Consider the following 12,571-nt stretch of genomic DNA (forward strand, 5'->3'; position numbering starts at 1 on the left):
ACCCTGGTGGAAGCAGAAGTGAGTTTAACTGGAAAGGATTGGAAGAAACATCTTATTGTGACTGGTCCAGAGGCCCCATGTATTTTGGGCATAGACTACCTTCGGAGTGGGTATTTTAAGGACCCAAAAGGACTAAGATGGGCATTTGGAATTGCAACTGTGATGGCAGAGCATATTCGACAATTGAACACCTTGCCTGGACTATCTGAGAATCCAATTACAGTAGGACTTCTGCAGGGAGAAGAACAACGAGTACCAATTGCCACTTCAATAGTGCACCGTCGGCAGTACAGAACAACTCGAGATGCTGTGATTCCTATTCATAAGATGATCTGAGAGCTGGAGAGCCAAGGGGTGGTTAGTAAAACCCACTCACCCTTCAACAGCCCCATTTGGCCTGTGCGTAAATCTGATGGAGAATGGAGACTGACTGTGGACTATCGGGCATTGAATGAAGTGACTCCACCGCTGAGCGCTGCCGTACCAGACATGCTGGAACTCCAGTATGAGCTGGAGTCCAAGGCAGCAAGGTAGTATGCCACCATTGACATTGCAATTGCATTCTTCTCCATTCCTTTGGCATCAGAGCGCAGGCCTAAGTTTGCTTTCACCTGGAGGGGCATGCAGTACACCTGGAACCGACTACCCCAGGGGTGGAAGCACAGTCCTACCATCTGTCATGGACTGATCCAGACTGCACTGGGAAAGGGTGAAGCTCCGGAACATCTACAATATATTGATGATATCATCGTATGGGGAAACACAGCAGCGGAAGTATTTGAGAAAGGAGAAAAAATTATTCAAATTCTCCTGGAAGCCGGCTTCACCATCAAGAAGAGTAAAGTTAAAGGACCTGCTCGGGAGATTCAGTTCCTGGGAGTGAAGTGGCAAGATGGACGGCGTCAGATTCCTACTGATGTTATTAACAAGATTACAGCTATGTCTCCACCTACTAACAAGAAGGAAAAACAAGCTTTTCTAGGTGCCATCGGTTTTTGGAGAATGCACATTCCTGAGTACAGCCAGATTGTGAGCCCTCTTTACCTTATTACCCGCAAGAAGAATGATTTCCACTGGGGCCCTGAACAGCAGCAAGCCTTTGCTCAGATTAAACAGGAGATTGCCCATGCAGTAGCCCTTGGCCCAGTTAGGAGGGGACCAGATGTGAAGAACGTACTTTACTCAGCAGCTGGGAGCCATGGTTTGTCTTGGAGCCTGTGGCAGAAAATGCCTGGTGAGACCCGAGGCCGACCTCTGGGATTCTGGAGCAGAAGATACAGAGGGTCCGAAGCCAACTACACTCCCACAGAGAAGGAAATCTTGGCTGCCTATGAAGGAGTTCAAGCTGCCTCAGAGGTGATTGGCACAGAAGCACAACTTCTTCTGGCACCTCGACTGCCAGTGCTGGGGTGGATGTTTAAAGGAAAGGTTCCCTCTACTCACCATGCCACCGACACCACATGGAGCAAGTGGATTGCCCTCATCACGCAGCGCGCCCGTATTGGTAACCCGAGTCGCCCTGGGATTTTGGAGATAATCACGAACTGGCCAGAAGGTGAAGATTTTGGTCTCGCTGATGAGGAGGAGCAGAAACAAGTGACCCAGGCTGAAGAAGCTCCACCGTACAACCAGCTGCCAGCAGATGAAACACGCTACGCCCTTTTCACTGACGGTTCCTGCCGCATTGTGGGGATGAACCGGAAGTGGAAAGCTGCCGTATGGAGCCCCACACGACAGGTTGCACAAGCTACCAAAGGAGAAGGTGGATCGAGTCAATTTGCTGAACTCAAAGCTGTTCAGCTGGCCTTGGACATTGCTGAGAGAGAGAAATGGCCAAAGCTCTACCTTTACACTGATTCGTGGATGGTAGCCAATGCTTTGTGGGGTTGGCTGGAAAGGTGGAAAAAGGCTGACTGGCAACGTAGAGGAAAACCAATCTGGGCTGCTGATGAGTGGAAAGACATTGCCACTCGGGTAGAGAAGCTCCCCGTGAAAGTCCGTCATGTGGATGCCCATATTCCCAAGAGTTGGGCTAATGAAGAACACAGGCACAACGAGCAGGTAGATCAGGCTGCACGGATAGAGGTCTCAAAGATAGACTTAGATTGGGAACATAAGGGAGAGTTGTTCCTGGCTCGATGGGCCCATGATGCCTCAGGCCATCAGGGTAGGGATGCCACCTATCACGAGACCGAGGGGTGGATCTTACCATGGACAGCATCTCTGAGGTTATTCATGACTGTGACACGTGCGCTGCCATCAAGCAGGCCAAGCGGGTAAAACCCCTCTGGTATGGTGGACAGTGGTCCAAATACAAGTATGGGGACGCATGGCAGATTGATTACATCACACTGCCTCAGACCCGCCAGGGAAAACGTTATGTGCTGACCATGTTAGAAGCCACCACCGGATGGTTGGAGACTTACCCTGTGTCCCATGCCACTGCTCGCAACACCATCCTGGGCCTGGAAAAGCAGGTCCTTTGGAGGCATGGTACCCCTGAGAGAATTGAGTCAGACAATGGGACTCATTTCAAAAATAAGCTTGTCAACACCTGGGCTAGGGAACATGGTATTGAGTGGGTGTACCATATCCCTTACCATGCACCAGCTGCAGGTAAAGTGGAGAAGTACAATGGATTGTTGAAAACCACCTTAAAGGCATTGGGTGGGGGATCTCTAAAAAACTGGGAGCAGCACCTGGCAAAAGCCACTTGGTTAGTCAACACTCGAGGTTCCACCAACCGAACAGGTCCCGCCCAGTCTGAAGGCCTTAATGTAATAGATGGAGATAAAGTCCCAGTGGCCCATGTTAGAGGGTTGCTAGGGAAGACAGTATGGATTCATCCTGCTTCGAGTACAGGCAAACCCATTCGTGGGATTGCCTTTGCTCAAGGACCAGGATGTACTTGGTGGATAATGCAGAAGGATGGAACAACCTGCTGTGTACCTCAGGGAGATCTGATTATAGGATAAAGTTGTACACAAATATTATTGTTGAGTGTCACTACTATTGTATGCCAGATTTTATGAATAGAAGGAAATGTGTAAGTGACAAAGGCCTGAGCAAGTGAAAAGGAGGAAATGTGTAAGTGTTGAAGGTTTTGAGTAAGTCAGAGAAAGTTTTCATGTTGTGCTTAGTAAGTGTGTATCCCAATCGTGTGTCAATGATCACGATATGGGATAAGGGGTGGAATGTTATGGGTTATGTTTTGACTAGCTCCTCTCCCTACCCCCCACCATGGAGCTGCCGGCCCCTCCCCCGGGCTGTTTTATCTAGCCGGGTGTTTTTCGGCTTTTGGGGCTTTTTGCTGCTGCTCGCTGCTGCTCGCTGCTGCTTGCTGCTGCTTGCTGCTGCTTCTGCTGCCCCCCCTGCCCCCCTCCCCTCTGCTGCTTCAGCTGCTTTTCCCCCGGCTGCCTAAACTGCCCCTCTCCCCCCCCCCCCCCCATCCCTAAGATTTGCACCGGCTCCAGAGGAAATGGATCTGAACTTCAGAGACCACCTCTGGAAGTCTGCCAAAGAAGCTCTGCTGCCCTTCCCGGCGAAGATCTGCCGAGTTCATCTCAATCTGGGTCTGTGCTGGGAAGTGTTTCTTTTGTATTTTGTTAATAAAAAGTTTTTTCCACTTTCCCCTGAAGAAAATTCTTTCCGAGCTTGGTGAAGGAAGGAATTGTAAGGGGGGAGGGGACCCTTTGGAGGTCTTTTTCCTAAAATTTGTCCCAAACTTGGACAAGCATCCTCATACAACACCTTGATTGTGTTTGTATCTAAAACAGCATCATCTTTCTGATGCAAAAATTAAAGGGTTAAGAGCTTAGCTGAGGAATAGAAGGTATACATATAATGATCAGAGTAGAAGCAATGTAGCAAGTTAATAATCAGTGGCTGAGCCAGTAGAGATAAGAAAATAAACCACTTGCTTGGCTTTGTTGTGTCAAGTTGGACAGAAGGAATATTGTTGAAGTGAAGAAACCATAACTGCACCTGGGCCCTGCAACCAGCCAGAACCAGGTTGGGAACTTGAACTATGGTCAAAGGGCCCAAGAACCTAGGAACAAGACCAAGGTGAAAAGCTGAAGGCAAGGAAGGCTCCCTGACTTCATCATTAGGAGAACTCTGACCCATTTCAAACACCCACTGACCCATTTGAAGGAAAGAACTGTGCAAAGACTGTGCAAAAGAACTTTGAGCTAATTTTAATACAAAGGGAGGGTATGGGGTGTTAGGTAATTCATATCTATAGGCATATTGGGTAACGAAATTAATATCTAAGATTTTGAAGGAAAAATTAAAGCAAGAGGCCTGGGTATTTTGCACATCCTTGTGGGAGATTTCTCCTGGGCTTGCCCAGCATTGTAATAAATATACTTCTTTCTAACTTAAACTGGCTGGAGAGTCCTTTTTTTCTCTATCAATTGGCGAGTTTGCCATGACAAACTCTGGCTGCAAGGGTAACCTGAGCTATGGATGTCTCTGGGATCTTCCTGGAGGGACCTCCGGTCCCCAGCTGCTCATCATGGGGACAGACAAGACATGTTGCTGGACTGCAGACAAAATTGTACGTTTAAAATTATGCCTACACATGGCTAAAAGGCAGCTGACAAGATGCAGAAGACGTTCTGTGCTCAGTGCAAGCCTGGCCAGTTTTGCTTGCAATCATCGGGAGGGTGCAGTGGCCACAGAAAGAGTTTGCTCTGTCAGGGAGATCCACCAGCAGTTCTTTGGGTGAATTGGGCAAATCCTTGTTTATCGCTGCTGTGTTAATCATTATTTTGATTGGGTCCTGCCTCTGTGAATGACTGTTTGTGTGATTTGTGAGATGTACTTAGGAAGAAGCGAGCGGGAGCTTGGATCTGTGTTTTGGTTTTGGGAAACTGAAACGGCTGGAGAAGAACAAAGCGATTCGGTGATTGTTTAAAATTGCTGTATACTATGTGCTATGTTGACCAGAGGTGGATGCTTTTTCCCTTAATAAAGAGATACCCTTCCCTGCAGTGATTTTGACTTTTGGATTCGGGTTGTATGTGGGTAATTCCTGTTTAAGGGGGACGGTATTCCCTGTAACACTCGGTGTTTGGGCTCAACTGGTTCCTGCCGTCACTGGTCATTGTGTATTTTAGAGTAATATTGCCACCTTGTGACAAAAGTTACAATTGCAGCAAACTGGGAATTTTCCCCTGTGTTTTCTGTGTTGTTAACTGGATGGAATATATCAAACTTCAGCAGGGAGGTTGGTAGCTTTGGACTGGGAAGAGTCTGCACAAGAGGGTCTGGACACTCAAGAGAGAAGAGGAACAGCTTGCTTTTGTGGGTGTTATGAGGCTTTAGGGGCTTCTAGAAGTTGGCACGTTTCATGGTTACTGTTACAGTGCAAGATTTGTGAAAAATGTTGTTATTGTTCCTCTGATAGACGGCAAGGTCTATGTCTTCAGTGTAAATCAAGACATCCTAACCAAGCTGATTTTGAACCTAAGATCCTAAAGTTTGTTTGTGGGAAATCACATTCAATACCTGCAACTCAGGCATGTGTGTGGGAGAAAGCTTGGGAAAGGACTGTGAGGCTGTGTGGAGAGAGATTTGGGTGGAAAAAGGATATAACAAGAAGGAGGAGGTAATGAGTACTAGACAAAGCAAGGAGATTTCTAAAGCTAGTCCTTTAGCCTGTATTTTGACACACAGGAAAGAGTAAGAAGGGTATGGGGGCAGTGAAAAATAGCAAAGTTTGATCAAATTTCACAGACATATTCCCCAGCAGAATCCATTAAAACTTCAGGAAAATTTGGTGTTCCAATTAAACTTTGAAGTCTTGAGAAGTTTCTTTAACACACTGAAGAACTTAATCTGATGTAAACAGCACCAAATCCCTGTGAGGGTCATTAAAATCCTTGTGCTGTGTGTGTGCTGCTGAGCTGGGCTGGTCTCCTGGCACAGAGGCTGCTCCCAGGCTCAACCAGGAAAAGCTTCAAAAAGACATTTCTGCTGAGGAGCTGCTCCTCTCCCAGCCCAGCAGGGCTGAGGGCACTGCCTGCAGGCACTGAGGGGACAGGAGCCAGGCACAGACAGGCTGAAGGCAATCAGGACTGGGAAGGCATTGAGCTGAAACTTCACTTGAGGAAACATCTTCACAGCTCTCGACATGGTGAGTCTGTGGGTGCAGGGCAATGTCTCCTATGCTCCTGGAGGATCTCCTGGAGCCAGCAAAGCTTACAGCCTGGGAGATACATCAGAAGGACTCTCCCAGTTTCTCTGAGGCACAGGAGGAAGACGAGGATGTGCTGCAGAGTGGGGCTGCCCTTGGCACTGTCAGAGGGACAGGGCAGGATGGCTCCTGCTGCCAGGGATGGCTGCAGGGCTGAAGCTGGGGCTACAGCCAGAGCTATCCAGGGCTGTCCTGCAGAGCAGCTCCTGCAGCCCTCAGGGCTCTTGACCAGCCCAGGGCATGTGCCACCTGCCAGGGACAGCTCTCAGCCTGCCTGGCAGCTCCCCAGGCACTGTGGGGAGAAGTTGGGGGTGGAAGGAGCCACCTCCATGAGGGCAGATTCCTCCTGCTGTGGAGATGGTTCTGCATGGCCAGGGCTGCTCTCAGCTTTCTCCTCAAGGCAAGGGAAAGGGGCTGTCAGGTGTGTCTGTGTCACTGAAACTCCTGCACTGTCCCACTGGGCATCAGCAGATCTGCCTCAGATCTCCCTCACAAAGTGCCTCCTCACCCTCCTCTGTTTACAAACAGCAGCAGCAGCACCTTGGCTTGCTACATCTCAGTTTGTCTGAGCTGCCCTTAAGGCCCTGCTGACAGGGAGATCCCCCTGGACAGTACCCTGTGCTGGGAGGGGTGTGCAGGGCACAATTGGGCCCCAAGGGCTGGGCTGGGCTCTGGCAGGAGTAAAGGGATACAGGGATATCGGGCCTTGGATACAGAGAAACAGCTCCTAATAGGCACAACTCCAGGCAGCAAAGAGCCAGAACAGCCCTGGATATCCTTCTAAGTCCAGTTGCACAGGGAAAGAGAGAAGAGTTTAGGAAGACTGACTTTGAAAATGGAGCCTTCAAAGAATCCACTTTGTTTTTCCAGCACACTGTAAAATTTTGATCACTGTGAAATAGTGGGGGGTGTAATGAGCATAGGTCAACTGTGTGGGACCAGCAGGTCTGACTGCAATGGGGCACAGGAGCCCTGTTTTCTCTCTAGACTCCCAGTGTTCAAACTGAGAGCAATGCCAAAGAAGAGGCAGTAACTCAGCAGTGCAAAATGGATATTAAAACAAAAAACAAAACAAAAAAACCTGAAGTTCCTCCACAGGAAGAGAAGTTGTTTTGAGAGATTTCGTAATATAATTGCACAGGATTGACTCAAGAAAATCTTTTCCAGCTTGTCAATGTCTTCTCTCAGAAGTCCACCATGCCCATATGGCGGAAATGTCCAACAGCAGCTCCATCAGCCACTTCCTCCTGCTGGCACTGGCAGACACGCGGCAGCTGCAGCTCCTGCATTTCTGCCTCTTCCTGGGCATCTCCCTGGCTGCCCTCCTGGCCAACGGCCTCATCATCAGCACCGTAGCCTGCGGCCACCACCTGCACACCCCCATGTTCTTCTTCCTGCTCAACCTGGCCCTCACTGACCTGGGCTGCATCTACACCACTGTGCCCAAAGCCATGCACAATTCCCTCTGGGACACCAGGAACATCTCCTATGCAGGATGTGTTGCTCAGGTGTTCTTCTTTCTTTTCTTCATGTCAGCAGAGTATTCTCTCCTGACCATCATGTGCTACGACCGCTACGTGTCCATCTGCAAACCGCTGCACTACGGGACCCTCCTGGGCAGCAGAGCTTGTGCCCACATGGCAGCAGCTGCCTGGGCCAGTGGATTTCTCAATGCTCTGCTGCACACGGCCAATACATTTTCCCTGCCCCTGTGCCATGGCAATGCCCTGGACCAGTTCTTCTGTGAAATCCCACAGATCCTCAAGCTCTCCTGCTCCAAATCCTACGTCAGGGAACTTGTGCTCATTGCTGTAGGTATCTGTTTATCATTTGGTTGCTTTGTATTCATTGTTTTCTCCTATGTGCAGATCTTCAGGGCTGTGCTGAGGATCCCCTCTGAGCAGGGACAGCACAAAGCCTTTTCCACCTGCCTCCCTCACCTGGCTGTTGTGTCACTGTTCTTCAGCACTGCCACATTGGCCTACATGAAAACCCCCTCCATCTCATCCACATCTCTGTATCTGGGTTTGTCAGTTTTGTACTCAGTGGTACCTCCAGCCCTGAACCCCCTCATCTATAGCCTGAGGAACCAGGAGCTCAAGGTTGCAGTGTGGACACTGATGACTGGATGTTCTCATGAATATTAAACTTCTGGGCAATATTGAAAATTAGTCATAATAAAAGTAATATTTGATAGTTCTCATTGGTTAAATTTTGGAGAATTTTTTTTCTTTGTTTTTCTTCTTTAATATTGTCCACAAAGAAAAACCTTTACTTGTGACATCTCTCATTTTATTTCTCTCCATCTTTGCTGTGGCCGCAGACTGTCTTGATGAGGGTCTATTCTCCTGGTTGGTTTTAAATTAATTAAGGATCTTCCAGCAAAGTTTTCTCCAGAGATAACAATTTTGTTCTCTTCTCTGAAGCTGCAGCAGCAATGTCTGTGTGCAATGCTGGGGCAGATCAGTGTTGGCACAGCAGCTGTGCCCAGCAGCAGCAGCACTTGGTGTTCCAGTGCTGCTCCCGTGCCACTGCCCCGCTGCCCTCCTGCCCCTCGTTTTGCTGCAGGGCCTGAGTGGGCAGGCTGGGGTCAAACAGCATGGCTGGTGTTCTGCAAGGTCCCTGCAAGAGGGAGACCCTGGCAAGGAGCAGCAGAGCAGTGGCTGATCCATTCCCACTGTGCTGGACAGCCCAGGGCAGCGTCCCAGAGCACCCTCGTGCACCTGCCAACAACATCCCCCCTCTGCAGCCCTGGCCTCTCCCCCAGCTCACACAGGTGTCGCATCCTTGCAGGCACAGACACGGCAGCACTGGCTCAGGAGCCCCTGTTTGCACTGTACAGAGCAGGCGTCAGCACCCTCATGGTGCTGCTGTGGGGAGATGGAGCTGAGTGAGCACAAATGCCATCAGCCCTGGGGCCTGCAAGGGCTGGGGGATGGGAGGGAAACCACTCAGTTTTGTTGTGACCTATGCAGTCAGCCAGAAAGTTTGTTCCGAGGATCTCTGAGTTTCCTGGCCCACTGCAGATGATGTTGCTCAGAGCCAGGGCTGCCTGACGAATACCCCCAAATTGCCCTGAGCATTTCCTTTGCTTCACCTTTGCTTTCCTTCCTCTCTCAAAATTCTGATTTCTTCCTCTTTCCAATCCCTGTCCCCTCCCCTACAAACATCCCTGTTTGCCCTTTCCCATTTTGCCCCACTCCCCATTTCAATTCCTGAATTGGCACCATGGGAACATCCCTTGGGGAGCAGGATCATCCTACAGGTGCTTCAAGAATTTCCTGCAAAGTCCTGCAGTGCTTTGTGCTGCCCCCTTCCCAGAGGCACCACAGGCCAGGGGGGCACATCTGGGCTGCTGTGTCTGGTTGTGGGGCTCCCTGTTGTGGGCACTGAGGAGGGGCTGGAGAGGCTCTGCAGGACTGACAGGATGGGCTTTGGGGCTGTGTGGAGAAGCTGAGGGACCTGGGTGCTGGACCTTGTGAAGGGGAGGCCCAGAGCTCATCCTGCAAATTCTCCAGAGGTGGTTTCAGAGAATCACAGAATCAGCCAGGCTGGAAAAAAACCTCATAGATCATCAAGTCCAACCTGCGCCTTTACACTGCCTTATCTCCCTGATCCTCGTCTTCTCCAGGATAAGCAACCCCAGCTCCCTCAGCTGTTCCTCACGGGACTTATGTTCCAGACCCCTCACCAGCCTTTTTGCATTTCTCTGGACACACTCCAGCGCCTTCATGCCCTTCCTAAATTGGAGACCCAGAACTGGACACAGCCCTTGAGGTGCTGCCAAACCAGTGCTGAGTACAGGTGGAGAATCACTGCCCTGTTCCTGCTGGCCACACCATTCCTGATCCAGGCCAGGAGCCATTGGCCTTCTTGTCCACATGGGCACACTGCTGACTCATGTCCAACCTGCTGTCCATCACTTCCCTCAGGTCTCTCTGCATGGTCACTCTCTAGCCACTCTATCTCCAGCCTGCAGCACTGCTTTGGTTTTTGTGGCCAAAGTGCAGAGCCTGGCACTTAGTATTTTTAAACACCACCTTGTTGGATTTGGGCTGTGGATCCAGCCTGTCCAGGTCCCTCTGCAGAGTTTTTCTACCCTCCTGCACATCCACACTCACACCCAGCTTGGTGTCACCACAGTTCCATGAGGCTCTAGGATGTCACAATGGTCTCCATGATTCCATGATGCTCTGTTATGTCACAATGGACCCTTGGTTCCTGGGCCCTACAGTTTAACAAGGAAACCTTGGTTCCATGAGGTCTTGCAGTACAACAATGCTTTCTTTGGTTCCAGACTATCCCAGTGGCCTCTTGGTCCCATGGAGCACCACAGTGTCAAAATTGTTTACTTCATTCCATGAGGCCCTGCAGTGTCACAATGGTCTCTTGGTTGTATGAGGTCCAGCAGTATCACAATGGTGTCCATGGTTCCATGAGGCTCCGAAAAGTCACACTGGCCCCTTGGTTCCATGGGGCCCTGCAGTGTCACCATGGCTTCATTGTTACATGAGGTTCCACAGTGTCACAATAAACTCCTTGTTTCCACCAGACTAAAAAGTGTCTCCACAGTCTTCTTGATTTCATGGGGCCCCACAGAGTCACAGGGCAACCCCGAATTCCATAAGGGTGCAGAGTGCCACAACGAATTCCTTGTTTGCAGAGTGTCACAATGGACCCCTGGTGACACATGATCCTACAGTGTCACTATGGGTTCCTGATTCCATGACACCCTGCGGTTTTAGTGTCACGCCGGAGTCTAAGTACATGAGGCCCTGCAGTTTCACAGTGTCCACTTATTTCCAGGGGGCACCAAGGTGTCAAAATTGTTCCCTTAGTTCCACGAGTCCCTGCAGTGTAACAATGGCCCCTCGGTTTAACAATGCCCAGTGTGTCACTATGGTCTCCATATTTCCACGATGACCCAGAGCCATCAATGAACCTTGATTCCCTTTTGCCCCACAATGTTACAATGGGACCTTGCTTCCCTGGGGCCATGCAGTGTCACAATCATCACAGAATCACAGAATCACCCAGGCTGGTAAAGACCTCTGAGAGCATCAAGTCCAACTTGTGACTTAACATCACCTTGTCACCCAGACCATGGCACTCAGTGCCTCATCCAGTCTTTCCTTAAACACCTCTAAAGATGTCAACTCCACCACCTCCCCAGGCAGCCCATTCCAATTCCAAATCACCCTTTCTGTGAAGAATATTTCAAAATGTCCAGCCAAATCCTTTCCTGGTGCATCTTAAGGCTGAGTCCTCTTGTCCTGTCACTGTTCCCTGGGAAAAGAGCCTGACCACCACCTGGCTGCACCCTCTGGTCAGGCAAATGTAGAGAGTGATGAGGTCTCCCCTGAGCCTCCTCCAGGATAAACTACTCCAGCTCCCCCAGGCACTTCTCACAGGACTTGTGTTCCAGACCCCTCACCAGCCTTGTTGCTCTTCTCTGCACATGCTCCAGCCCCTCCATGTTCTTCCTAAATTGAGGGCCCAGAACTGGACACAGCACTCGAGGTGCAGCCAAACCAGTGCCTAGCACAGGGGAAGAGTGACTGCCCTGGTCCTGCTGGCCACACCATTACTCATCCAGGCCAAGAGCCATTGGTCTACTTGGCCACTTAGGCTCAGAGCTGGCTCATGTCCAGACAGGTGTCCATCATTGCCATGAGGTGTCTTTCTGTCAGTCCACTCTCCCAGCGCTCTTTCCCCAGCATGTAGCACTGCAGAGGTTGTTGTGGCCAAAGTGCAGGACCCAGTACTTGGTCTTGTTGAACCTCACTTTTTTGAATTTGGGCCCTGGATCCAGCCTGTCCAGGTCCTTCTGCAGAGCCCTCCTACCCTCCAGCAGATTTACACTCACACCCAGCTTGGTGCCATCTGCACATTTGCTGATGGTGCACTCAGTGCCCTCATCCAGATCATCAATGCAGATATTGAAATCCACACTGGCTGGCTCTGATCCCTCAGCCATCCTGCAGGTGCCCTGGGATGGCTCTCAGGGTGATCTGTTTCATCACCTCACTGGGCACTGAGGTCATGCTGACAGGCCTGGAGTTCCCCAGATCCTCCTTCCAGCCCTTCTTCAGGATGGGCTCACATTGGGGGACCCCCCTGGTGAGCCAGGACTGATGAGAAATGAAGGAGGGCAGCTTGGGAACCTCATCCAGCAGCTTCCTCATCCCCCTAGGATGGATCCCATCTGGTGCCAGAGACACCTGTGAGCATCTGAGTGGCTCAGCAGGTTCCCAGCTTCTTCCTCCTGAATTACAGGGGTCTGTTCTGCTCCCTGTCCTCATCTACTAGCTCAGGGGGACACGTGTCCTGAGGAAAACCTGTCTTATTGTTGAAAAGTGAGGCAAACAAGGG

The 12,571-nt window shown here is 50.3% G+C and overlaps 2 protein-coding genes across 2 annotated transcripts in view; both read left to right on the top strand.

The window, feature by feature from the left end:
• LOC306815439 (Fc receptor-like protein 4) overlaps positions 1-12,571 on the top strand; it is a gene marked incomplete at its 3' end in the record, with an annotated part of 222,821 nt that overhangs the window by 135,267 nt on the left and 74,983 nt on the right. The window lies entirely within an intron of this gene.
• Positions 7,414-8,346, top strand: LOC306815433 (olfactory receptor 14A16-like; the record flags this gene model as incomplete). The annotated part of the gene is made up of 1 exon (XM_079331993.1): positions 7,414-8,346. The coding sequence occupies one exon, from the start codon at positions 7,414-7,416 to the stop codon at positions 8,344-8,346; it is 933 nt and encodes a 310-aa protein (XP_079188119.1).

Source organism: Erithacus rubecula (genome assembly GCF_903797595.1).
Source record: "Erithacus rubecula genome assembly, contig: scaffold_133_arrow_ctg1, whole genome shotgun sequence".
Lineage (NCBI taxonomy): Eukaryota > Metazoa > Chordata > Aves > Passeriformes > Muscicapidae > Erithacus > Erithacus rubecula.